Source organism: Meles meles, chromosome 18 (assembly GCF_922984935.1).
Source record: "Meles meles chromosome 18, mMelMel3.1 paternal haplotype, whole genome shotgun sequence".
NCBI classification, from domain to species: domain Eukaryota; kingdom Metazoa; phylum Chordata; class Mammalia; order Carnivora; family Mustelidae; genus Meles; species Meles meles.
The window spans coordinates 43,849,297-43,875,571 of NC_060083.1; the positions used below are offsets into that span (position 1 = coordinate 43,849,297).

A 26,275-nucleotide genomic window follows, 5' to 3' on the forward strand; every position below is an offset into this window, starting at 1 on the left:
GCTTTGCTAACTACCGGGAAAAAAAAAATTGCCTCTTGGGGCGCCTGGGTGGCTGAGTGGGTTAAAGCCTCTACTTTCCGCTCAGGTCATGATCCCAGGGTCCTGGGTCCTGGGATCAAGCCCCGCATTGGGATCTCTGCTCCGCAGGGAGGCTGCTTCCTCCTCTCTCTGCCTGCCTCTCTGCCTACTTGTGATCTTTGTCAAATAAATAAATAAAATCTTTTTTTTTTAAATGCCTCTTTCCCTCTGCGCCTCCCCCACTCTCACTTTTTCTCTCTCTAAATAACAAAAAAGGGGCACCTGGTGGGTCACTCAGTTAAGCCACCAACTCTTGACTCAGTTTCTGCTCGGGAGCGGTCTTGGATAGAGCCCTGCATCAGGATAGAGCCCTGTGTTTGAGCTCAGTGCAAAGTCTACTTCAGATTCTTTCTCCCTCCCCCTCTGCCCCTCCCCTCTCACGCTCTCTCTCTCTCAAATAAATAAATACAATCTTTTTAAAATAATAATAAATAATATAAAAATAAAGCTTTTGAAACAAACAAACAACAACAAAAAGAGTATCTTTATTAACTCAAAGGAGAGAAAGGATTTCTTTAAAATGGCACAGAAAGGGTCTTTTCCTAAAAAGGAAGATTGATTGGCAAACCCATGTTGTTAATTTAAAAATATGTATAACAAAATATGTCTGCAAACTGGGAAGGCTAGTTCTAACTCATCCACACTCTCTCTCCCCAAACCCCTTTCAAGCACAGCCACCTCTATGAGGGCAGAGGTTCCTAGGTGGAGGGCAGGTAGGGATGGACATCTGAGATGCCCATGACTTCTAGCTTTGGTTCCCCCCCTTCCTGGTATCAAGGAAGCCAAATTATTAAAAGATTACTTAGTAAATATGCAATCAAAACAAACTATCAAGTACACCTAACTTTTCCTTCCTTGGGGTTTCTCATCTCATCTGGTAGGCTCTCACCCTGCCCCCACAAACAGGCTCTTTCCCACCCTCTATGTGTCACCTGGGACTCACATCGCCCATCGCCGCGATAACCCCTAGTTCTCATGCTGGTCCCCTCCACACCCCGTCACATCACACTCCTTTATCTTACCCTCCTGGCCCCTGGAAGCCTTCTGTGTCTAAATCCCCTCTATTCACCCTTGCAACTGAGAACATTTCAGTTTATATATTGAAAGATCAAGAAAGGTTGACTGTTTTGCAGAAAATATTTTGACTCCTCTCTGGTAACATTCTACCCCACACAATTTGGAGGACACACAGGACACCCTTCGGGTGCCTGAATTCTTTTTAGCCCCCAGAACCCGCGTCACTCTCCCTTGAACCCAGGTTAAGGAGCTGGGCATTCTTTCTTTAGATTGTATGAATGATGTATTTAAGGTAGATTAATCCATTTTTAGATTAGATTCATCTGAAGAGTAACAATCTAAATGATGAAGTTAAGGCTTGGGTTATATCATTGTTGATACCAGTGTTGATATCAGTGTTGATTAAAAGTGCTGCTCTAAATCCGTAAGAAAGATTACGTGGGTAACTGGGAGAGTATGAGACAGTGGGAATTCGTCGCGTCTGGGAGGTTCAGCATCTAAGCCTTATTTAAGGAGAGCCGATCTAACCCATGAAAACGCTCTTTTCCAAGCAGATCGGGCTGCAACCGGATCAACAAGGTGGAACGTGCCAGAGAACATAAGAAGCAACGCGATCCTGAAGCCTCCGCCAGTTTCCTGCGCCACCCTGACACCCTCCTCCTGCACTGCGCAGGCGCCTAGATGGACCAACCTCTCCCTCCCCCTCCACCTCTCGGGGAATCGAGAGGACGCCCTCCCACAGCGCAAGAGTTCCTGCGCAGGCGCCGTCCCGCGTCCCCGCCCCCGAACCAATCGGAAGCGGCGGCGCCAGGGCGCGGAGGCCACGACGCCGTGGGTGGGACCGGGACGTGAGGGCAGCGCGCTGGCGTCACAGGGGTGGCTATATAAGTGAATACAGGCGCCGCCCCTCCGCCCCAGTCACTGAGCCGCCGCCGAGGACTCAGCAGCCTCCCCCTTGAGCCCCCTCGCTTCCCGACGCTCCGTCCCCCCCGCCCGCCTTCTCCCGCCGCCGCCGCCTTCCGCAGGCCGTTTCCACCGAGGAAAAGGAATCGTATCGTATGTCCGCTATCCAGAACCTCCACTCTTTCGGTAAGCTGCGGAAAGGTCCAAGGGGAGAGGCCTGGGTGGGGCGGCGAAGTGCTCCGGGCCCGGACCCCTGCCGGATGCTCCGGGCTTTCGTAAACGCAGGCTGACATAAGGTGTGTGGTCTCGCAGGAAGCGGGGCCTCGACTTGGGCCCTGGGGTCGGCCCTTAAAGCACGACCGGAAGGAGCGGGCAGGGAGGCATCCCTTGGGCGGGCCCGGCGTCTCGGGTGGCGCATTTACTAATGGCTCCCGGGCCGCCCTGGGCCACACCCGCCCCCTCCCGCCACCCCTGCGTCACGTCCGTTACGTCACCGCCGTTGTCACGGAGCTGGGAGTGAGAGGCGGTGCCAGCCCTAAGTGACAAACGCTCGCGCCAATGGGGCGGGAAGCTTGGCCCCGCCTTGGAGCTCGGGTTCCGGCCTGTTGCATCAGCCGGGTGGGGCGCTGCCTGCTGGCCCGGGCTCCCCCGGCACGTGATCGTCCTCCGGGGGCGGGCCTGGGGCAGGAGGCCCAGGCGCTCCCTGGCTCTGGGAAAGCTGGCCGTCCCAGACTGACCCGTTCGCGGACAGCCAGCAAGGACAGATCTGACGTGACCTAAGCCCTGGCGATTTCAGTATTAGTTTGTGCGCGCGCAAAAAAGATGCTTTGGAAGGGTGGCAGTGGCGTCTGAGCCCCAACAGCTCTAAACGAGATTGATCTTTCTTCCCAGACCCCTTTGCTGATGCAAGTAAGGGTGATGATCTGCTTCCTGCTGGCACTGAGGATTATATCCATATAAGAATTCAACAGAGAAACGGCAGGAAGACCCTTACTACTGTCCAAGGGATCGCTGATGATTACGATAAAAAGAAACTAGTGAAGGCGTTTAAGAAGGTGGGTCTTAAATGAGATTGTAGGAAAATCACATTTAACTTGCTCCGGTTGGGGGTGCTGACTTGGATTGCTTCTCATTAGGGATTGTTAGTGCCCTCAGCCTGTTGACTTGGTCTAATTTGTTTTGCCTTGTTGGTGCTTGCAGAAATTTGCCTGCAATGGTACTGTAATTGAGCATCCAGAATATGGAGAAGTAATTCAGCTACAGGGTGACCAGCGCAAGAACATATGCCAGTTCCTGGTGGAGGTGAGTTCAGTCGGTTCTTCAGAATCCGTTTGTGCCACTGTGTCACAATCCTTTGTTGTCTGTTCAAGCTCTCCTGGGGACACAGAAGTTTGTTTTGTAGGGCTAAGCAAAACAGTGGTTGAGTTTTGAAATATATACACCAGTAGACTTGTTTGCCTTATATCAATGTTTTCTTGGATCTTTTTTTTTTTTCCCCTACAATTTTTTTTTATTTAAGTAATCTCTACTTGGGCCCAACGTGGGGTCTGAACTCAGAACCCCAAGGTGAAGAGTTGCGTGCTCTACCAACTTAGCCAGACAGATGCCATGTACGTGGATCATCTTTAATGATGCCATTTTGAATTGCATGCAGATAATAAAATAAACAGGATGTCTGGCTGGCTGTTCCTAAGTGCTAAAATCCTGTTACATCATTGGTTCAAATGGTTACAAACCATTGTGCCCTGCTGCTCAAAGTGTGTGCCTTGGCTCTGGGACTTTTGCCCAGTGTAGAAGCAAGCAGACAAAGTTGTTGCCATCAGAAATGGATACTTTAGGGGCACCTGGGTGGCTCAGTGGATTAAGCTGCTGCCTTCAGCTCAGGTCATGGTCTCGGGGTCCTGGAATCGAGCCCCGCATTGGGCTCTCTGCTCCGCAGGGAGCCTGCTTCCTCCTCTCTCTCTGCCTGCCTCTCTGCCTTCTTGTGATCTCTCTCTCTGTCAAATAAATAAATAAAATCTTTTTAAAAAAAAAAAGGAAATGGATACTTTTAATTCTTTTCATATCCCCTATTATAACCTTGTTTTCTTTTCTTTGCAGATTGGACTGGCAAAGGACGACCAGCTGAAGGTTCATGGGTTTTAAGTGCTTTTGGCTCACTGAAGCTTAAGTGAGGATTTCCTTGCAATGAGTAGAATTTCCCTTCTGTCCCTTGTCACAAGTTTAAAAACCTCACAGCTTGTATAATGTAACCATTTGGGGTCTGCTTTTAACTTGGACTAGTGTAACTCCTTCATGCAATAAACTGAAAAGAGCCATGCTGTCTAGTCTTGAAGTCCCTCATTTAAACAGAGGTCAAGCAGTAGGCGCCTGGCAGTGTCCGGCCTGAAACCAAGCAGTAACGTGAGGTTTCGGTCCAGCCCAGAGCCCCAAGATCACAGACGGCTATGTCTGGCCAGAAGAGCTCCTCGCCTCTCCCTCTTCAGAGTTCCCTGCCCTAAGAGAATGTCACCACCTGAACCGTCCACGGTGAAGCTGAGAGGACAGGATGGGGTAAGGCGGCAACCGCAGCTGTGCTGCTACAGAGAGTCACTGGTAGTCAAAGCTCGATCCCTGGTGTCTCCAACCTGACCAGGTGGGCAGAGCTTAGGGCGGCCACCTTCCCTCAAGTGAGGCCTCCTAGGACATCTGACTTGCCACCAGGTCTTTTTGACCAGACACATCCTAGCTAATCGATGTCCAAACACCAGAGTGTGAGGCCAACCTTCTATCTGAGTTAAACTTTTGACAAGGGAACAAACTTCAAACTGATTGATGTGTCAGTCATGTAGCTAGCTGTAGAGCTTGCAACTTACTAGCGACAGCTGCCCAATGCCATGTGAAGTAACAGACTGGTTTTTGGTTTATTTCTTCCTTCAGTTTAATGTTATGTAATGTATTTAAACCCTTATTTAAATAAAACTTGTTTTCAGAAACACCTGACTTGAAGATTGTATTTTATCTATAATCAGTGTGTGAAGGAACCACAGAAATGGGCAGTGAGGGGTAGTCTATACCTATAGCTCAACTGGGACCTCAACCTCCTGGCCAAGAAAACCTTCAGTGAGCTTTTCCCTTCCCAAGTTCCCCACAGGTCAGCTGTGTTGCAGGCATGGTGGACAGATGTGGTAACAGGGCTGTCCCTTCCCGGTGGCTATGGAGGAACTTGCTCTATGGAGCAGTTTGGAGTCTGCGCAGTGATAGGATCTTAGCTTAAAGGCTGTAATGGGGGGACAGACAGTAGTGTGGGACTTGATTTAATCCTCACACCCATAGGAGGTACAAAAGGCCTTTTCTAGGGAGTAGGCTTACCATGTGACAGTTCAGTGACTAGAAGTATTCTGAGAAGTTGAAGGACTGTCTGGAGGCCGTCCCTTGAAAAGGCAATGAGTTTGTGGAAGTTTGTTCCTGGTGCCAGTAATTCTGCTAAAACTCTCCCAGCACATGGATCCTGAATTGGTACCAATTTAAGGTCATAAAATTCGGGCTGCAAATTGCAGAGAGGAGTCCTGAAGAATCCACTCTTGTTCCCCTCTTGTAGATGGTCATCCAGCAGCCTTGTGAACAAGACTGTACAGAGGCCAACCTGGAAGGGGAGATGAGATGGTGGCCACTGCCGTGAGAGTAGAGGATTGTAAACTGGGAGATAGACATGGTCTAATTTAAGGTCCTATAAAACCTTTGTTTAGCAAACAAGATGTGATGGCATTGTTAGAATGTTTGGGTGACTGTTGTAAATCTAAGATTTGACTGTACAGCAGAAGGGCTCTTGGAAACTTCCAGTAGGGGAGCCCCTGGGTGGCTCAGTGGGTTAAAGCCTCTGCCTTCAGCTCAGGTCATGATCCCAGGGTCCTAGGATCGAGCCCCGCTTTGGGCTCTGCTCAGCAGGGAGCCTGCTTTCTCCTCTCTGCCTACTTGTAATCTCTGTCAAATAAATAAATAAAATCTTAAAAAAAAAAACTTCCAGTAGGAACCTTGGAGGCCAAACCCACAGAAGACCACAATCAGAAAATAAAACGGAATCAAGTAGGTTAATAACAGTAGGTCCTGTGTTAGGCTATTGAGAAAACTTTCACCTTTTAAGGACTTCAGTTTTCTAGAAACGAGATGGAGTTAAGCTAGCAGCATCAGTATCCAATCAACCATCTAGAACCAATCAAAACAACTACCTGTAGGCGTGGCAGGAGTTTGGGGAACACCCTAATTCAGTATCTCGGGCCTGATACAAAGCACAGTTGTGCCCCTTTGGGAAGGGCAGAAGCCAGAGATCCTGGGTTCTAGATGAAACTCTACACTGAGTAGTCCGGCGAATTTCCCCCATCAAATGGGCACAACTGTGCTTTGTAAATGTGTAGCGTACACATTCACAATTTAAATAGCTCATATTACAGGGGAACCTGGGTGGCTCAGTGGGTTAAAGCCTCTGCCTTGGGCAGCTCAGTTCACGATTCCAGGGTCCTGGGATCAAGCCCCACATCGGGCTCTGCACAGCGGGGAGCCTGCTTCCCCCGTCCCCTCTCTCTGCCTGCCTCTCTGCCTACTTGTGATCCATGCCTCTCAAAATAAATAAAATCTTTAAAAAATAAATAGCTCATATTACAGAGACTGGTGTATGCAGTGTACAGCGTGGGGAGTCATGGGGTCCACTCAAAGCAGTCAGGAGGACACCCTGTGTTCAGGAAGCAGATGGCCCAATAGCAGTGGAGGACCAGCACGCTCCTTGAACTCGAGGCAGAAAGGAGCCAGTACTGCCACTGGCCTGTCCAAAGAGCCGCAGGTGTTTGGGATTGGGAAATCATCCCCACCCGGTCCATACTCGGGGGCCAGGAAAGGCTTCATTAAAATTGGTGTCATCTTGGGGCGCCTGGGTGGCTCAGTGGGTTAAGCCTCTGCCTTAGGCTCAGGTCATGATCTCAGGGTCCTGGGATCGACCCCTGCATCGGGCTCTCTGCTCGGCGGGGAGCCTGCTTCCCCTTCTCTCTCTGCCTGCCTCTCTGCCTGCTTGTGATCTCTGTCTGTCAAATAAATAAAATTTTTTTTTTTAAATTGGTGTCATCTTAAGTCAGGGTGTTCTGGTCAGAAGAGTCAAAACCCAGAGGTGAGAGCACCCAGTGTCTCAGGGCCCTAAGGTAGGACCATTTGGCTGGAACAAAGGCCTTGTATAGAGCAGAAATAATGTAGTATTGTCTCTTACTATATGCCAGGCCTTTGCAAAGCGCCTATAGCTACAGTGGCCTCTTTATTTAACAGTAGGGACTCAGCCCCACGGAAAAACAGATTCAGAGAAGTGATGCAATGAGCCAGCACTTAGGCGATGAGAAGGGAGCAGAGGGGAAGGAGGGCTGGAAGGTTGGTGTGAGGTCGCAGTGGGCTGAGCCGCAAGCTGAAAACATTCAGCGGTTAGTCTGTGTTAAAAGAGGCAAAGCCAAGAGCAGAACACGGTGAGGAGTGTGTCCAAGCTCTGGGCTGTTGGCTTCTCTCTCCTGCCCCTGTCTCCTCTCCGCCTCCTCGCTCCCTCTGGTTGTCTTTCTCCCCTTCCCTCTCCTATTTCCTCCCCTCTTCTCTCTGCTCCCTCTCCCTGGAACAAGCAGACCCAGACTCAACAATTGTGTCGAGTCGTCAAATTGTGTTAGCAAGACAAGATGAGTACTGGTCAGCTAAAACTGCACAGGAATCCACAAAAACTACTTTAAAACCTATTCAAAGTTTACCTATAAATAGGACAAAGAAACATGATATATTTGGGAACTAAACATCGGGTCAAACCAGCTCTGGAATTGCCAGGCTTCCTTGTTTACCAGCCTGAGTGCTGCCCCCGGGTGGCATGAGTGTCAAAACACAGTTGATTGTTCATAAGGCTTTGAAATGGAAGAGCTCCCAGACTATTTAACTTTTCAGGAGGTACACATTTATTTCAGAGTTAGCAAATAGTCTGAGGCTTTGGCCGTTTCTTCACTCGGACTCTCTTAAATCCTCCTAATTCAAATATTCATAATACACAGTTCTTGGGAATCATGTTAAAAAATTCAGATTCTAGGGGTGCCTGGGTGGCTTAGTGGGTTAAGCAGCTGCCTTCAGCTCAGGTCATGGTCCCGGAGTCCTGGAATTGAGCCCCGCATCGAGCTCTCTGCTCGGTGGAGAGCTTGCTTCTTCCTCTCCCTCTGCCTGCCTCTCTGCCTACTTGTGCTCTCTCTCGCTCTAATAAATAAAATCTTTAAAAATTTTTTCAGATTCTAGGCCTCACCCAGGATAGTTAGGCTCCATTGGGTGTGAGCTGACTAATCCCACCTGCTTTTCAAGGGCCTACAGAAACGTCTAGGCACTGGAAGTAATTGATCGTCTCCAAAATTCAACCAAAAAACTGTAAGACTCAGAATGGATAAGTGTTCCACACTACAAGAGGTAGCACTGGCTGTCACTGTGATATAATTCTTGTATAACTATATGTAAATGTAATAAAAATTTCTAGAGAAAGAACAGGTTATTTAAGTAGGGCTTGAACTCAAAACCTTGAGGTCAAGGCCCCAGCTGAGATCAAGAGTCGGACACTTAGATGCCCTAAGAACAATATTTTTCTTTTTAAGATTTTATTTGACAGAGAGAGCACAAGCAGGGGGAGTGGCAGAGGGAGAACAGGCTCCCCTACTGAGCAGGGAGCCTGATGTGGGGCTCGATCCCAGGACCCTGGGATTATGACCTGAGCCAAAAGCAGACACTTAACAGACTGAGGCACCCAGACGCCTCAAGAACAATATTATTTTTAACAAAACTCAGATTTATGGGGCGCCTGGGTGGCTCAATGGGTTAAGCCTCTGCCTTTGGCTCAGGTCATGATCCCTGCTCGGCAGGAAGCCTGCTTCCCCCCCCGCCCCCCTCCCCCGCCTCCCTGTCTACTTGTTATCTCTGTCTGTCAAATAAATAAAATCTTAAAAAAAAAAAACCTCACATTTATAAAATTTATACATCTTTCCAATATTACTACAGAAAATGTCTATTTGGCCTGTGGATGCATTTTATTCACTTAGTATGAGGTACAACAGAACCTCTGAGGTCAGAATGCCTGGCCCACAATGCTCCAGGAAATGCCTCCCTTCTAGAGCCAGAGACCCTGATCCAGAGGTTCTGATGTGGGGCCCAGGAACCTGCCATTTTAACCAGCATCGGCCAGTTCATGTGGGAGGGCCACAAACCACACTGGGGAAACACTGCTTGGCTAATGGGAGCTATTGAGGAAATATGAGCGGGAGAGAGCGTTAGCAGAGCTAAGCTTCAGGGAAAGCAATCAGAAGTATTATATTTAAGATGGTTTGAGAAGGTGGTGGCCAAGAGTCAGAGCTGGTTACCAGCACCTGAGAAACCAACCCCTGAGGTTTTGTGTGTGAGGTACATGTGGGTATGTTCTGGTAAGACTGTCCACGGCATGGGGCGCCTGGGTGGTTCAGTGGGTTAAGCCTCTGCCTTCGGCTCAGGTCAAGATCTCAGGGTCCTGGGATGGAGCCATGCATCGGCTCTCAGCTCAGCAGGAAGCCTGCTTTCCCCTCTCTCTCTCTGTTTGCCCCTCTGCCTACTTGTGATCCCTCTCTCTGTGTCAAATAAAAAAATTTAGAAAATTTTAAAAAGACTGTCCACAGCTTTTATCAGATTCTTAAAAGACCCCATTACCCAAACCAGCTAAGACTCACGGGTCTGTGGTTTCCTCCCCAGTCTTACCCAGCCCCAGGATTAACAAGGTTTTCCCAGGCACAGCACTCCAAGCAGAAACGTGCCTATTCCAATATCAACTTTGAAAATGAATAACTATTTAAAGACATTTCTAAACAGCTCCCAATCCGAGTGTGTGCCGGGCAGAAGGTACACAGACCGCCGCCGTGCGTGACTGCTCGTTAGCCGCTGCCGGCAGCCACCACCCGCCTCAGCAGCCCGGGCCGTCGCCCAGTTTAAATTGTCTTTAATCTTAGTCCTTGATGGTCGATTTATACCCAGAATGAACAATCGGCTGAAAACAGGAAGCACAGGGAGCACAGAGGTTGGAAATGTTAATGCAGGGCGAAAACGTTACTGTCATTCTCTGTGTGTCAAGTCATTGATTGTCCATTTCTGTGCAGCAGGAGCAAACAAGAACGAGGTCAATGCAGAGAGCTGTGACCTACCTAGGTTTCGTGGTCCACCTTCAAGACAGAACTACAGACACTTTTTTTTTTTTAAGATTTTATTTATTTGCTAGAGAGAGAGAGGGAGGGAGGGAGAGCACAACAGGAGGAGCAGCAGGTAGAGGGAGAAGCAGGCTCCCTCCTGAGCAGGGAGCCCGAAGCAGGACTCGATCCCAGGACCCCAGGGTCACTAACCTGAGCCGAAGGCAGACTCTACACCAACTGAGCCACCCAGGCGCCCCAGAACTATAGACTCTTGCTGCTCAGTGTCCCCTGGGAGCTCATTGGATGGACAGAATTTCAAGCCCTACCCCAGACCCCCTGAAGCCATCTTCATTTTAACAATCAGCACTTAGCAAAACTTGAGAAGCACGGGTTTGAACCGTAAATTAGCAGGCCTCGTATTGTGGTTTGCAAACTGGTTAAAAAAAGATAGTAGGGGCGCCTGGGTGGCTCAGGGGGTTAAGCCTCTGCCTTCGGCTCAGGTCATGATCTCAGGGTCCTGGGATCGAGCCCCGCATTGGGCTCTCTGCTCAGCAGGGTGCCTGCTTCCTCCTCTCTCTGCCTACTTATGATCTCTCTCTGTCAAATAAATAAATAAAATCTTAAAAAGAAAAAAAAAGATAGTAATATTATGACTTTTATTTTTTAAGATATTATTTTTAAGTAACCTCTACACCCAACGTAGGGCTTGAACTCACAACCCTGAGATCAAGAATCACGTAGTCCACCGACTAAATCAGCCAGGTCCCCTATGACTTTTAATTTTTATAAGTGCATTTTCCATTATGGTTTTAGATGTGCATTTAAAACACACAAAAAGGGGCACCTGGGTGGCTCAGTGGGTTAAGCCTCTGCCTTCGGCTCAGGTCATGATCTCAGGGTCCTGGGATCGAGCCCCGCATTGGGCTCTCTGCTCAGCAGGGAGCCTGCTTCCCCCTCCCTCTCTCTCTGCCTGCTTGTGATCCCTCTCTCTGTCTCTCAAATAAATAAAATCTTTAAAAAATAAAAATAAAAAAATAAAAATAAAACACACAAAAAGGGGCCCCTGGGTGGCTCGGTCGTTAAGTGTCTGCCTTTGGCTCAGGTCATGATCCCAGGGTCCTGGGATGGAGCCCTACAATGGGCTCCCTGCTCAGTGGGAGGCCTGCTTCTCTCTCTCCCCACTCTCCCTGCTTGTGTTCCCTCCCTTGCTCTCTCTCTGTGTCAAACAAATAAAATCTTTAAAAATATAAAACACATAAAAATTGTCACAGTGTGGAAAGCAACAGTTATGAGCTGAATATGGATTAGGTTCACTGCACTAGCTAAGAGGTACAGAGACCTGGCTGTCATGGGATCAGCTGGGGAGCCCCCTGCAATGGTACCAAGTCTGGGCTTGGCCCCCAGAGCCTCAGGACAGAACCACTGGCGGGGGTGGCCCATGAGTGATGATGATCTAGCCATTCACCCCCATCGAAGCCCACCAGACCTCCAAGTCCCATCCGTCTGATTAAGAGGTCTCCAGGATGTCAAAAACAATGCTGAAGGAGAAAATACGGTGCTGGCTAGAACTAATTTGACTTCTATTTCACTGGAACCGAAGACACCCTACATTTCTGTAGTGCTGTTCGCAATGTGCCTGCGTGTGAGACACCTGAAACCCTGTTCTGTCGCCCCCAGGAAAAATAATACAAAAGCTATAACAAATATAAGGGGATCCCAATGAACATTAGATTGTTTTTTAATTACGTAGCAAAATCTAAAGCTGCATTTTAAAATACATTTTTTTCTCAGAACCAAACATGAAGCAGTATCCCTTCTTAATTTGTCTGAAGTCATGCTTTTCCTTCTAATTAAATTTAAACAGTGTTTTGTCCCCTTTATTTACAGGGGAAAGTCAAAAGCTGCCTTTGCACGGTATGATTATTACAGATTATCTTTTAAGTTGAACTTTAAGGGAACCGATTATAATTTACCAACTTCAGGTTATTTTTTTCTTAAAATGCCGGGCATACACCTGGCATATGATGAAAAAGATCTAAAAATATCTAAAGATCCCAAGTTGGTCCTGTAGACTGTTGATATGACAGGGATTTTGAATCCAAAAGAGTCAAGACTCACTGAGACAGAGCTCAGTCGCTGTGTTGGACGCAGGACAGAAAACATTCGTGTGGACCGATTCACGCAGAGCTTGCTCAGGCTTATGACAACTACCAGCGAGTTTGTGTAACCCAGAGGCTTCACTTAACTCAGCACTATTAATATTTGGGCCCAGATAATTATGTGTTGGGGAAGAGGGGGCTGACCTGTGTATCACAGGATGTTTAACAGTATCTCGGACCTCCACCACTGCTTGGTGATAGCGCTCCTTCCCATGCATGCCTGACAACCAAAATTATCTCCAGACATTGTTAAATGCCCCTGGGAGGCAAACCCACATCCCCCTTTTGAGAACCACTGGTTTAATTCACCCTTTCCCTCGGGATCCACCAAGTAGAAACACAAAGGAAGGAGAGCAAATCATGATGTTACAGAATCTTCACCTGCTAATTTTCATTTCTCATGGCATGAGTCATTCATTCATTCAGTAAACATTTATGCGGCATCCCAGCTGCACCGGCCACCCTTTGCGGAGCTAAGAATGTAGCCCCGAACAAAGATCCTTGCCCGAATGGACACTACGTTCTAGGAGAGGAAGATGGACAGGGTCTTGGATGTCCTCATCTCCTACAATTGTTTCCTGCGGCGCTGAGCACCATACACCAGCCCTCATGACTGATTATGCCTTCAGTGTTCATGATCGTAATTCTCTGTTTCCAGCCTCCACTTCTCTCTCGAGCCCAGAGCTCACAGCCAACTCTCTGCCCTGTTCACTCACCCATTCCCATTTCCGGAGGACTTGCTCTGTACAAGTCAGCAACGGAAAAACCAAAGTCCACCTTCTTCCTCCCGGAGTCTACACTCTAGCTGGGGAGTCAGATGCTAAAGAAGCAGTGTACAAACACCTGAATTATTTCAGTCGTGCTTAGGCAAGGGGTCACACTCAGCCTGTGACAGGGACTGCCAGAACAAGTCAATAATTTATCTTTGTTTGATTTTCCCCATCTTCTCCCATCTCTTAGAATTCTTGTGGCTGTAAGGTTCTAGAACCCAGTGGTTTGGGTTTCCTTTCAGAGTGCTATTTGAGAGAGCCGCTTTAAATTTCGACCAGTCGATGAGGAGGGAGTTCCTCGTAAGGTGATCTCCGTGCTGCCAACTCCCCAAACGGTTATTTGAAAACCTCTTTTTCATTTCCCAGTCATTCCCTTGGGAGGGGTGGGGAGGAATGAGGAGTGGCTGCAAATGGGTAAGGGGGTTTTCCTTTTGAGTTGATGCAAATATTCTGGAACTAGATAAAGGTCATCGTTGTACCACTTTGTGGATGCGCTGAAACCCACTGGCTTGTGTACTTTAAAAAAGTGAATGGAGGGGTGCCTGGGTGGCTCAGTGGGTTAAAGTCTCTGCCTTCAGCTCGGGTCATGGTCCCAAGGTCCTGGGATCAAGTCCCGCATCGGGCTCCGTGCTCAGCGGGAAGCCTGCTTCCTCTTCTCTCTCTCTCTCTCTCTCTCTCTCTGCCTGCCTCTCTGCCTACTTGTGATCTCTGTCAAATAAATAAATAAAATCTTTAAAAAATTTCTTAAAAAAAGTGAACGGGAAAAATAAATAAAGAGTGAATGGTGTTAAAAAAAAGAATGAATTGTGTGATATGTGCACTATATCTCAACAAATAGAGCTTATATGTGTATCTTTTAATGATTTTTTTATTTATTTGTGACAGAGAGAGCATGTGTGAGGTGGGAAGGGGCAGAAGGAGAGGGAGAAGCAGATGCCCCGCTGAGCAGGGAGACTGATGTGGGACTTGATCCCAGAACCCTGGGATCATGACCTGAGCCAAAGGCAGATGCTTAACCAACTGAGCCACCCCTGTGCCCCTTATATGTCTATTTTTAATTGTCTCGTGTCAGAGCTGGCTGAGTGGGCAAATTATGAGCAGGGATTTTGCCCTTACCGCATGGAAGCACCACTTTGGACTATTGAACAGAAATGTCCTTACCCTCTGCCAGGGAGAGTCCAGAATTAGGTGGGTTTGTAAAACAGGAGAAACTTCAATAAAGCCTAAAGAAATGCACCACCCCTTCTCCTTTCCCTGAAACAGCTTTTTATAATAGCCAAGTAAGATTACAGGTGGGGCGGGGGTGCCTAGGTGGCTCCATCATTAAACGTCTGCCTTGGGCTCAGGTCATGATCTGGGATCAAGCCCCACACTGGGCTCCCTACTCAGCAGGAAGCCTGCTTCTCCCTCTCCCACTCCCCCTGTTTGTGTTCCCTCTCTCACTGTGTGTGTGTGAGGGGTAAAAAGGTAAGATTACAGGTGAAATCAGCTACAAAAACCTCCGTTTCCCTGGCCTGAGTCTGCCACTCCAACCAACCCCACTCACTGGCTTAACAGATTACAGAGTGCAGGGAAGAGAAGGCTCACTGTAGAGAAAGCGGGATAGCAGCAAGGAAAGACTTTTCTTTTTTCTTTTTTAAGATTTTATTTATTTATTTGACAGACAGAGATCACAAGTAGGCAGAGAGGTAAGCAGAGAGAGAGGAAGGGAAGCAGGCTCCCTGCTGAGCAGAGAGCCCGAAGTGGGGCTTGATATCAAGACGCAGGGATCATGATCTGAGCGGAAGGCGGAGGCTTTAACCCACTGAGCCACCCAGGCGCCGCCGGAAAGGATTTTCTTGACGCTTACAGAATCCAACTGTCTAGGTTCAAGCCCCCCTTGTGTTTCTGATGGGCTCTGTGAGGGAAGGCTCTAGGGACTATTACAGGAAAGAGTGGAGAAGAAAATAATCAAGGAAAGCGGGGTAGAATATTCTGGAAGTCGGCAGGATGCAGCAGCATGGAGGAGGGGCAGGTAAGGCTGTGGTGCTGAAAATACCGATGATGACAGCCTTACGGAGAACTTACCGAGTGGCAGAGACCAAGTGAATGCTACAGGTGTCTCTGTTATCCCTCACCGTGGCCCTCCCAGGTAAATGGCAGCAAAGGGGGGGAGGGGCCCGAAGTCTGTGACTTGCCTCAGATCACAGCTAGGAAGTGCCAAAGCTGGGATTCAGCCCAGAATGGCAAAGCCTCCTAGTCCTGGCCTCCCACGTGCACAAACGCCAATCCCGCACCCAGACTCCAGCCAGCCCATGGGTCTCACCCCTGCTTCTGATTTGAAAAGCCTTCTGATGAGCGCCCTGGGTGTGGGGGTGGGCTTAGCGCTCCCCCAGGTGATCCTAACATGAGGAGGGGATTGAAAGCCACCGCTCCAAAGGCACAGCTGGGCATCAGAGAAGGGGAGAGGGGGACCAGGGAGAGGAGGCCAAGGCTGAAAGTGGGGTGCCCTCTGCTCTCCCTCCCAGCCAGCCAGGCGGGTCACCTGGCCCCTGAGCTCATCCCAGGGCACCCTCTCCAGCTCTGCCTGAGAGCAGCCTGTGGGCTGTCCTCTTGGTCCTGCTCCCTTACCAGGCCGGGAAAGCAGGTAAAGCCAGAAGTCGTGAACCCACTTCCTCCTCCGCAGCCCCCCCTTCCGGGGGAGGGACCGCAGATGCCCATGCTGCCATGAACACCTCCCAGGTGTCACTGTTCGTCCCAGCACCTTCACCCCTCCCCAGGCCTCATTGCCTGAGGCACAGAGGCATCCTCAGCCTCTCCCTTGTCCACCATCAATAATCAATGAGGAGCCCCGGGCGGCCTCGCACAGTCTGCAGCTCCCCGGGACCACAGGTGGGAGCCCCAGTACCACTGCTTGCCAGAGCCAGCCCTGGCCGGTGGGAGTGTGGTCCCAAGAGCAGACTTGCCCCCGGAGGGTTCTCCCTCCCCAGGGACCATCCTCCCCACTCTTGTTATTATGTCTATTGTTTCTGCTCCCATCCCCTGGAATCTCAGTGCCACCAAGCCATGAAGGGGCCAGTCATAGTCACCTCTTATCCCCAGGGCCTCACCTACCCCTGACTTACAGCAGGTGCTCACTAACTGGAAGGAAATGGAATGGGGGAACGGCCCCGTACTTCGACGAACACCCTCCTTACCTATATTTAGAAAATCCCACACAAATTCACACAGGGCCAGTTCTGACTGAAGGAAACCTCCATGAGACCAGAATCCTGGGTATTTTCCAGCCATAACAAATCACCACAAGCTTTAGAAGTGTAAGACAACACCAACTCATTCTCTGACCATCGCATAGGTCAGGAGTCCCAGGTACAGTGTGGGTCCCTGGGGCAAAACAAAGGCGTCCCCAAGGCTATGCTCCGTTCTAAAGGCTCTGGATGAACCCACTACCAGGCTCATCGGATTGTTGGCTGAATTCAGTTCTTTGCGGTCTGGGGCCTCAGCTGGGGGCCTCTCTCAACTCCTGAAGGCCTCCTGCTCTCCTCAGCCTGCTGCCTTCCCTCTCCTATCTTTAAACCGGCAAGGGCAGGTGGAATCGTCCTCATTCTTGGATTCTCTGATTTATCCTTTAGCCGCATCACTTCCACCTTTACCCAAAGGACATTCTAGCCAAAGAACATAGTTTGGTTTTTTGTTTTTTATTTTTTATTGTTGTTGTTAGAGATAGAGAAAGCACACAGCAGAGGGAGCGACAGAGGGAGAAGCAGGGTCCCTGCTAAGCAAGGAGCCCAACTCGGGACTCGATCCCAACACCCCAGGATCATGACCTGTCGTTCAACAGACTGAGCCACCCTGGCATCCCGCCAAAGAACGTTTTAAGGGCTCATCTGGTTAAATGGGGCCCACTCAGACAATCCAGGATAAGCTCCCTACTTTATTTTTTTTATGATTTTTATTTATTTATTGGACAGACAGAGATCACAAGTAGGCAGAGAGAGAGGAGGAAGCAGGCTCCCTGCCGACCAGAGAGCTCGATATGGCGCTTAATCCCAGGACTCTGGAATCACGACCTGAGCTGAAGGCAGAGGCTTTAACCATTGAGCCACCCATGTGCCCTAAGCTCCCTACTTTAAAGTCTATAATTATATCGACAAAGTCCCTTTTGCCATGTAACCTCATATATTCACAGGTCCCAGGAACTGGGGTATGGACATTTTGGGGGCACCATGATTCTGCCTACCACACCTCTCCTGGGAGGAGAAAGATCCCAGAACCAGAATTTCTGGTGCAGGTCTCCTTGGTCCTGTAAACTCAGGACAGGGATTGCTCACCTGTGTGAGCCTCAGTTTCTTTGTCTGTGGAATAGGGACCCATTAGTACTTACATCCAAGGACCATGGTAAACAGCAACCACATTTATTCATGCAAAGGGCCTGTCACACAGCACTGTCACTATTGTGGAAACATGGGCAGGGTCCGCAGAGAGAGGGAGGGCCCTGGCCCCAGGGTCTGGGATCTGGTCTTCAATTTGGTAGGCTCAGAAACTGGATTTTCTGGTCACCCAGTGAGTCAAAATACTGGAGCCAGGAGTCTATCCTGGCCTCACCGGTTCCCGCATCCTCTGTACACCAGTCGGTGCTGGCCTCTGAGAGGTCCAGCCTCCACAGGCTCCATCACTGCCCCCTCTTCAGTGGCAACCCAGGACAAGTGTCCCTTGGAGTTGTGGCCAGCAGGAGCGAAAGTCTTAGATTGACAGATGATACTTTTTAGGGTATTACCCTCCTACGTCTTGGGAAAGGAGAAGCTCTCTGATGTGTGCAAAGTGTGTGCACAGACCTTGTTACATTTCCCCTTCACAGCAGCCCAGTGAGGTAGGAATGAATGATTCCCATTTCACAGATGAGGCTAACGGAGGCCCGTAAACAAATTAGGTTCTTGTGATGTTCTGGGCACTGTGCATGGTGCTTTATGTACATCACCTTCACAAGATGCCCCCCCCCACCAACCCAAGTTATTTTCCTCATTTCTTGAAGGAGAAAATAGCACAGAGAGGAGGAGAGATGTGCTCAAAGTTCAACATCTGGAAAAGGGCAGGGCCTGGAAACGCTTCTGTTTCCCATTGGGCAAGGTTCCCCTGAGAGCAGAACATGCAGGTTCGTGACTGGAAGCACCTCAGGACGAGAGCTGACTCTCGACTCTGAGCAGAGCCCTCCCTGCGCCCCTGCCAGTGCCCGCAGTCAGCGGGGATCATCGCCTGCTGAGTGGGTACCCGCTTCTGTCTGCTGCTTTCACCAGCCCTGTGTGACCAGCCTGCGAAGAACAGCCAGGGTGGCAGGTGGAGGGCTGCCTAACCCCCTCCACAGCCGAAATCTTGGGTTCTGGTACAACTAAGGCTCCACAGAGAGCTTCCTGTTTCCCATCACCATGGTAACACGAACATCTCTATTCTCTAGCACGTGAACAGAGCTGCTCCTCACACCACCGGCTGCCAAGCCCCCAGCAAAGGCCCTTCCATCTCTAAGACTCTGGATTCAATTCATTATCACCGATTTCTGCACTGGATTTGTCATTTTTCACTTAAGTCCATCTGCTGAGTCACCGAACCCGGCCCTGGGTTAGAGCGGTTATTCACAAGAACATTCGGCTGCTGGTTGCCATGGACACCTCACAGCCTGCGGCATCACCTGTTAATTCTCGGCAAGGCTGTCGCTGAGCATGGGTACCACTGCCCTTTATCCAGGACCCAAGGGGCATCAGAACTCCCCCAGACAAGAAGGGGCCCTGATGACGCATGAACAAAAGCAAAATCTCTAACGTCAACCGTGGAAAAATCAAAAGCAGCCTAGGGCTCATTACATCGGTCCGAAACAGGTCGAGGTGGCAATTTATCAAATCAGTCAACAAGCGTACTATTTGGTGTTCTGGCACATCTTCGGCAAACCCTTCATTCAGTCTCTTTGCTAACCACTTGAAGGTGTATTTTTATATTGAAAAGTGGTGAATGCATGACACAGATTACCATCTACCCTGGAAGACAAAAGGAGGGACACCCCAGCTGCAGGAGGCTGCAAGAATCAGCCCTGGGTGGGGGTTTGCAAGAGGCAGGGGGTACGGGGCGGATCTGAGGTGGAGGGGAGCTGCAAGCGGAACCCAGGAACCCAGCCGCCACAGAGGGCGCAAGGCGGGGGACACTTGGGGTTTTCCAGGCAAGGGAGGTGACGGAGGCAACCGGGTTGCAGCCCCCAGGCAGAGCGGGCAGGGCCATCAGCCCACGGCCCATTGCTCCCGATAACTAGCTCACATCCTGTTTGTAGAGCCGGGCAGAGGGGACAGGGGATCGATACAGCACTCGACATCCACACGCTCCCTGCTCTTCAAACACCAGTGTCTGATGAAAGATGCTTCCTCTGAGTCCAAGGTCACTGGGTGCAACTGCCTTACCAGCCCCCCAGGGGGACGTAGCTAGAGGGCTGATGCACCCCAAGGTCTGGGTGAGGGGCACTGTTCCTGACCCCACGAAGCCTGTCTCCTGTCTGCCCTCACGCCCAGCTGAAGCCAGGCCCCAACCCACACCTGTCCCTCACTGCCAGGAAGGTCAACTCCCCTCCCTTCCCCCATGTAGATGACTGAATGAATGGCAGGGCAGGGCAGGGCAGGGGCAAGGGACCTGTGCCCACACCCTTTTGTCTTGCTGTGGTGCAGGCTGACCTCCTGGGGTTTGGGAGGGGCCTTGAGGGCTTTATAAGGCAGGGCAGGAGCACCAGGAGCAGCAGACAGGAAAAGGCACCAGGCCGGCTAGAGCATCGCCCATCTCCCAGCTCTGCAGGTGAGAGCACCCAGGAAGGGAGTGGAGAGGAGGGGAAGAGGGTTGATGGGACAATTCCCTGCATCAAGGTACCAGGCTCACGTCTCCGTGTCTCCAAGGCTGCCACCCTTCTCTTATCTCAGGGCCAGACTAGGTCTCAGCTCTAGAACCCACACTGGCGTTCCCATACCTTTCCTTTGAGCTGCCTTGTTACTTCAAACTTCTTACTCCACACTCATCCCCATCCTGCAAGGTGAGAAAGACAAAGGCTCTTCTCCCATCTCTTAGGTAAAAAAACTGAGGCCAAGAAGATGTGACTTGCTCAAAGTCACACAAATTATTGGGAAGGGTTGGAATTGGAGCCCAGGGCTTCCGGATCCCATCTCAAGCTCTTTCCTAGACGAGGGCTGTTTGAAAGAACTTTCCATGATGATGGGGTCTGTACCTGCACCATCCAATATGGTAGCCACCAGCCACAAGTGCACTGGAAAGGTGGCTAGCCTCGGGGACAAATTTTTTATTTTAATTAATTTAAATGTAAAGAGCTATATCTGCTTATTAGCTACCACATTGGACAATACACGTGGCCAGCATGGGCCAGTGTAGCTCTAGATCACTGATTTTTTAACCTTGTTTCTTTTTTTTTAAGATTTTATTTTATTTATTTGACAGATAGAGAGCGATCACAAGCAGGCAGAGAAGCAGGCAGAGGGGGAGGGGAAACAGGCTCCTCACTGAGCAGAGAGCCCGATGCGGGGCTCAATCCCAGGACCCTGAGATCATAACCTGAGCTGAAGGCAGAGTCTTAACCCACTGAGCCACCCAGGCGCCCCTCAACCTTGTATCTTTAGCACCTAGAACACTTTCTCTTCCAAAGGAAATCTAACAGAGAACCCCACTATGAAAAACAGAGTCTTATTTTATTACTATTAATGTGTTCCTAGAAGGTAAAGCCAATCAGAATAATGAGACTGAAAGAACACAAATGCTAAGAATAGAATTTTATATTTGAATTTTAGATTCATTTGAGTATCAGTTTATTTCTGTGTTATGGTTTCCCCAAACTCAGGTCACCCTGACATACAGGAGCAAATGGTAACAGCTTAATTTTTTTTTAATTTTTTTTAAAACAGCTTAATTTTTAACGGCTTCATTACAATCACAGGATAGTCCTCAGTTAAGCAAAAATGGTGGGAGAAGCTTCCCTCCACGGGCAGCGCAGAAACAGTGAGACCCGACCCCACGGTGAATACACTGGGGGTCTCCACTCAGATACCAGGTCGTCTGTAACGTACCCTTGATATGACTATTTAAAAGCTCACTTGAAATTACAAAAGGGAAACAGCTACAGAGCCACTCACATAGCCTCAAATTCTGCAGAAGTTTGGAAACCATTGCTCTAGGTTGTAAATTCCTCCAAGAGAAGTCACCGCTGTAACGAAGGTAGGTGATGAGGAAAGGGGACAAGGCTTGGGAGCTGGGGGAGTTAGCAGGAACTGGAGAAGCGAGCTGAGGGACAGTCCACAACCCCACACGGCATTGTACCTGCCCGCAGGGAGGGATCTAGAGTCCAGCTGGTCCAGGCCTGTGCCTCTGGGTGCCTGGATGGCCCCATCTTGCGGCTCTGCCCCTCCTTTCTTTACAGACAAGATGCAGCGACTGTGTGTGTGCGTGTTGATCTTGGCGCTGGCTCTGGCCACCTTCTCTGAAGCTGCTTGGAAGCCCGGTTCCCAGCAGCAGGACGCACCCTCGGGTCCAGGGGCAAATAGGGGCCTGGAGCCACACTGGCTGGACTGGCTGGGCGCAGCCCCTCACCAGCGAAGGCAGCTAGGGCTCCAAGGTCCCCCACAGCTGGTCGCAGGTAGGAACTGTGACAGCCGTCCCTGCTTGCCTCGGCCAGCCAGGGCTGTCCCTGGCCTTGGTTTCCAGCAGCTAGACGTCTTTCCCATATCCTCACGTTCCCTCCCTGCTCTGACCCTCAGACCTGTCCAAGAAGCAGGGACCGTGGGTGGAGGAAGAAGAAGCAGCGTACGGATGGATGGATTTCGGCCGCCGCAGTGCTGAGGAAGGGGACCAGCGTCCCTAGAACGGAGCTTCAGAGCCCAGACATCGCCCAGCCCAGCCCAGCCCCATGAAAAAACATTCAAAATAAACTAGCTTCCAATGGATCACATTGTGTCAAGTGTGGGGCAGGAGAGGGGAGCGGGTGGGGATAGGGTTGAGGCAGTGGGCAAAACTGAGCACTCCCCTGGGGGCAGGGACCATGACCTGTTCTTCTGGGTGTCCCCAGACCCTAACACTGACCCTAACCTACTCATGCAGGTGGGAAATGGTGGTGGGGTCGCAACCAGAGTCAGCTTTCTAAAAGACAAATCAAATTGTGCCACTCCAGGCTTTAACCCTCCGATGCTCCCTGTCACACTTAGGATAAGACCTAAACTTGCCAAAGCCCTAAGCCAGCCTGCTGTCCTCACGGCAGGTGCCCTGTTCCTTCCTCCTCTCTCCCTTTCTCCTTGCACAAATGCGCCATGCTGGGTCCTGCTCAGAACATCTGTCCTCGCCATTCCGTGTGCCCCGAAGGCTTTTCCCAGGCTTCACACGGCTGGCTGCCCTTCTTCGCCCTGGGGTCTTGGCTGAAACGCCTCTTCCTGAGAGACCCACCTGTTCTGCTCCTCCCGCCTCATACACAGCGCCCAGTGTCCTCTAACGGCCCCACAGTCCCTGACGTTGCTCTCAGAGCACACTTCATACCCTGTCATTGTCTCGTCAGCTAGTTTATTGTCTGCTTCCCCAGTTAGCAGGGCAAGTCTGTGAGAGTGGGAACCACATGTCTCTCTTTCCTGCTGTACCCCTGGTTCCAAGAACAGGAGGTATCCCATAAACGCTCATCAGACGGGCACGTGAGTGGCCGGCACAGGCACTGTGAATGCTACACCCATATTCCCCCGTAGTTCTCTGCCTGTCAGCAGCATCCCTCCCCAAGCAGGTGCCACTGCTCCCCCTGAGGGCTTTCTGAAGGCGAGGCAGGCTGCAAATGCTCTAGAGTGAGTGTCTCCCAAAGGAGCCCTGCATCGGTGACAGATGACAGCAGGAGGATCAATACCCCGGCTTCCTCACCCCTCGGGCGGGGTAACTCTGAGGTGAATCCAGCTCTGTCTCTCAGAATTGCCCCCCAGGACTGAGCCCCACTTGCCCACAGCAGGAAGCTGCTCAAGGGCACCCTTTGTTGACTGCCCTCCCTTCCCTGTCTCGCACGCACAGGCTCCCACCGGTGGTCTTTGGGATCACCACACTCCAAATAAACTATTTGAACTCAAATCCTTATTTCCAAGTCTGCCTCTGGTCCAGGGGACTCCTCTGAAAACAGGTGGTCCTAGAAGGGTTGTAGAAAGCAACTGTCATTTTGGGATTCTGGAATTTGATCCTTCACTAGCCAGACCCTTTGCTGGCGTCAAGCAGGGTGCCGACCACCTCTGGAGTACTGTGGCAACCCGACTGCTAAGATTCTCATTGTTGGTGCATTGGGACGGGGTTTAGGGGCCCTGATGTAGCTGATTGCTTCAGCATTCAAGACAGAAGAGCGATGATGCTTATGGCTGTGGTGTCCATTGGCTACCGCTAACGATCAGAGATTTCTGAAGGAAGAAAATGTTGGGCTCAGGTCAGCCAACCATTAACTCAAGCCCAAGATCTGAATGTAAGAAGTCAGATAACAAAGGAAGCTGACATTGGGGCCCCAACAAGTCTCCCTATCAAAGTCCTAGAATGAAAGGCATGGGACCATGATAACCTTGCACAGGACATTTGAGAAAATGTCCTGAGGAACTTTAAACTCCCAGGTTTCCAGGAATTTCTGGGCTGGAGGAATTGCCTCCACCTTGCCAGAGGAAAGCAGTTTCTCCACCCCTGGAGAGCATGCCCAGGCCTCCTTGAGGCAGAGGTCTTGCAAAGTGATGTTTCTCACGATTGGCCCCCGCCTCCCTTCAGGGCTTCCACACCAAAAACTAGGGTCAAGTCTTAGGCTGTGCAGAAGCACTGTCCCAAACATGGCGGAAACGGGATTATTCACCCAAAATACTGCAGGTCCTGAAGAAACCAGAAAACATGCCACAGAAGGAACTAGGAAGCGCATACAGGAGGGGATTTTCAAAACTGACAGACCGAGGAGGCGGGCTGGGGACTGGGTAGAGAGAGTTTGTTGATAAGGGAGTGGAGGACCATCTCCCACGACTCAGGCTTTCAGCTCCTGGCAAGGACATGCGGAGCCCATCTTCACACCCTGCTGGGCGTGACTCCCTGAAAGTCTGGAGCAAGTGAGGTCCCCGAGCTGCCTCAGCAGAGGACCGAGGAAGGAGCCAAAAGACGGGCAGTCACCCTGGAATGAATTGCCATGTCAGACAAGAGAATCCACCATGTGACTCCTGCCCCTGCCAGGGTCCAAAAACCAGTCCTTTCCTGGAGGGCATAAGGAACGTGTTGGTGAGGACAAGTAAGCATTGTTGAGCAGCCCAGCAGAGCGTGTCCTCTGCAGCCCGGGGCTGATGTAGGAGATGCTGCTATGGACCCAGGCTTCTTAGTGTCAGCGGGGATGACAGGATTGCAGGACAGAGGGGACCAAGTGGCAGCACTTAATCCATCAGAGGCAAGGAGGACCTACTCACCAGGCAGCCTTAGCCCACAGGATTTGCAGCAACAGCTTAGACTATGGGGCCCCTAAACTGGAGACCTACAGGTGGCCAAGAAGAGCCCTGTTGGTCTTAGGCAAGGAGAAGAGATCAAGAGCAAACGAGCCTAAGGCTGATGTCAGCTGCCCAAACGGAAAACCACGATCCGCAGCCTGGTTCACAAGTCTGCGTCAGTGCTTAGAAGTTGCCATTTATCAGTATGTGTGTGCACTGGGCAGGGAGGTACACCCCGATCATTCCAAAGCTGTCACGCACCGGTCCTGAGCCGCCACAGCCGAGAACGCAAATGCCATCACGCTTCCACCCACAGCAAAGAGACAGTGCAAGGCGGCACCTCGCCTTGCCGGCTCAGTCAGTAGAGCACATGGCTCTTGATCTCAGTGTCATGGGTTCAAGCCCCACACTGGGCTCCATGCTGGGCATGGAGGCAATATACACACATACAAAAAGTGTAATCGTTTAAAAAATATCCATTCCTGGGGCGCCCGGGTGGCTCAGTGGGTTAAAATCTCTGCCTTCAGCTCGGGTCATGATCTCAGAGTCCTGGGACTGAGTCCCGCATCTGGCTCTCTGCTCAGCGGGGAGCCTGCTTCCTCCTCTCTCTCTCTCTGCCTGCCTCTCTGCCTACTTGTGATCTCTATCTGTCAAACAAATAAATAAAATCTTAAAAAAAAAAAAAAAGTATCTGTTCCGGCATGTGCTGTCCATGGTCCACTAGAAGCATCAATATTCTTGGGGCGCCTGGGGGGCTCAGCCTGTGAGGCATCTGACTCTTGGTTTCAGCTGTCATGGGCCTCTGCGCTCAGCAGGGAGCCTGCTTCTCTCTCCCACTCTCTCTCGGCTCCTCCCCCTGCTCTCACTCTCTCTGTCTCTCAAATAAATAAATGAATCTTTAAAAAAAATTTTCTGCCAGCGGCCTTTTCCTACCCACGCACGGGGCACAGAGCATGACATTAAGACCCAAGGCTGCCAGTGACAAATGTCAGCTGGGAGATGCTTGCCCAGCTTCCTCACCCCTTGGGGGGGATAACAGAGATGGCCTCCATCTCAGTGGGTCCCGAAATTTACCATGCGCGTGCATTCCCCAGCATCCTTGTGACCGTGCAGAGTCTGACTCTACAGGTCTGGGGTGGGACCTGAGAATTTGCATTTCTGACAAGCTCCCAGGAGATGCCAATGACGCCTGTCCACAGGCCACACCCGAGATGCAAAGGGTACATTTGTTCCCAGAGTTCCCCAGTAGGGTTAACCCTCAGTGCCTCACATGTCCTTTACCTTCCTTCCTTCTTAATACCCCCCCCCAACAGCCCCCCACCCCCCACCAGCCCGCTCCCAGCCAGGAGTGCTTCTTGGGTCAGCTTCCAAACAAACTACTTGTCTTCAAATGCTGTTGCAGGTCTGACTCCAGGTCTAAGGGACCTCCACCTAAGACAGTGGGCAACTCTTGCCCGTGCCTTATCCCTCATAGCCAGGGCACTAGGCCAGAATCCCTGGGGCAGAAAAATAGGGAAGGGAGGCTGCCTGAGCACGGGCTCAGGACACCTGAGGGCTTGGCTTCACATCCCAGTTCCGCAGCCAGCTCTTAGACCCTTGGGAGGGTCACTTCATCTGCCTGGGCCTGTTTCATCCTCCGACACCATTTGTCAGATCACCTGCCACTCCACACGGGTTGTTGATGGGACTAGGTCGTGTGTTTAACAAAAGTC

At 50.6% G+C, this 26,275-nt stretch overlaps 2 protein-coding genes across 3 annotated transcripts; both read left to right on the forward strand.

The window, feature by feature from the left end:
* Positions 1 to 1,999: 1,999 nt before the first annotated feature.
* Positions 2,000 to 4,316, forward strand: EIF1 (eukaryotic translation initiation factor 1). The gene is made up of 4 exons (XM_045983743.1): positions 2,000 to 2,184; positions 2,890 to 3,053; positions 3,199 to 3,300; positions 4,099 to 4,316. Exons 1-4 carry the CDS (start codon positions 2,154 to 2,156, stop codon positions 4,141 to 4,143), a joined length of 342 nt encoding a protein of 113 aa, XP_045839699.1. The 5' UTR covers positions 2,000 to 2,153; the 3' UTR covers positions 4,144 to 4,316.
* Positions 4,317 to 19,741: 15,425 nt separating this feature from the next.
* GAST (gastrin) lies at positions 19,742 to 22,026 on the forward strand. Of its 2 annotated transcripts, XM_045986570.1 has the most exons (3): positions 19,742 to 19,905; positions 21,530 to 21,745; positions 21,867 to 22,026. In XM_045986570.1, the coding sequence occupies exons 2-3, from the start codon at positions 21,535 to 21,537 to the stop codon at positions 21,968 to 21,970; spliced, it is 315 nt and encodes a 104-aa protein (XP_045842526.1). In that variant the 5' UTR covers positions 19,742 to 19,905; positions 21,530 to 21,534; the 3' UTR covers positions 21,971 to 22,026. The 2 variants fall into 2 exon arrangements, with proteins under 2 accessions (XP_045842526.1, XP_045842525.1); XM_045986569.1 differs by lacking the exon at positions 19,742 to 19,905 and having other exon boundaries at positions 21,482 to 21,745.
* The last annotated feature ends 4,249 nt before the right edge of the window (positions 22,027 to 26,275 follow it).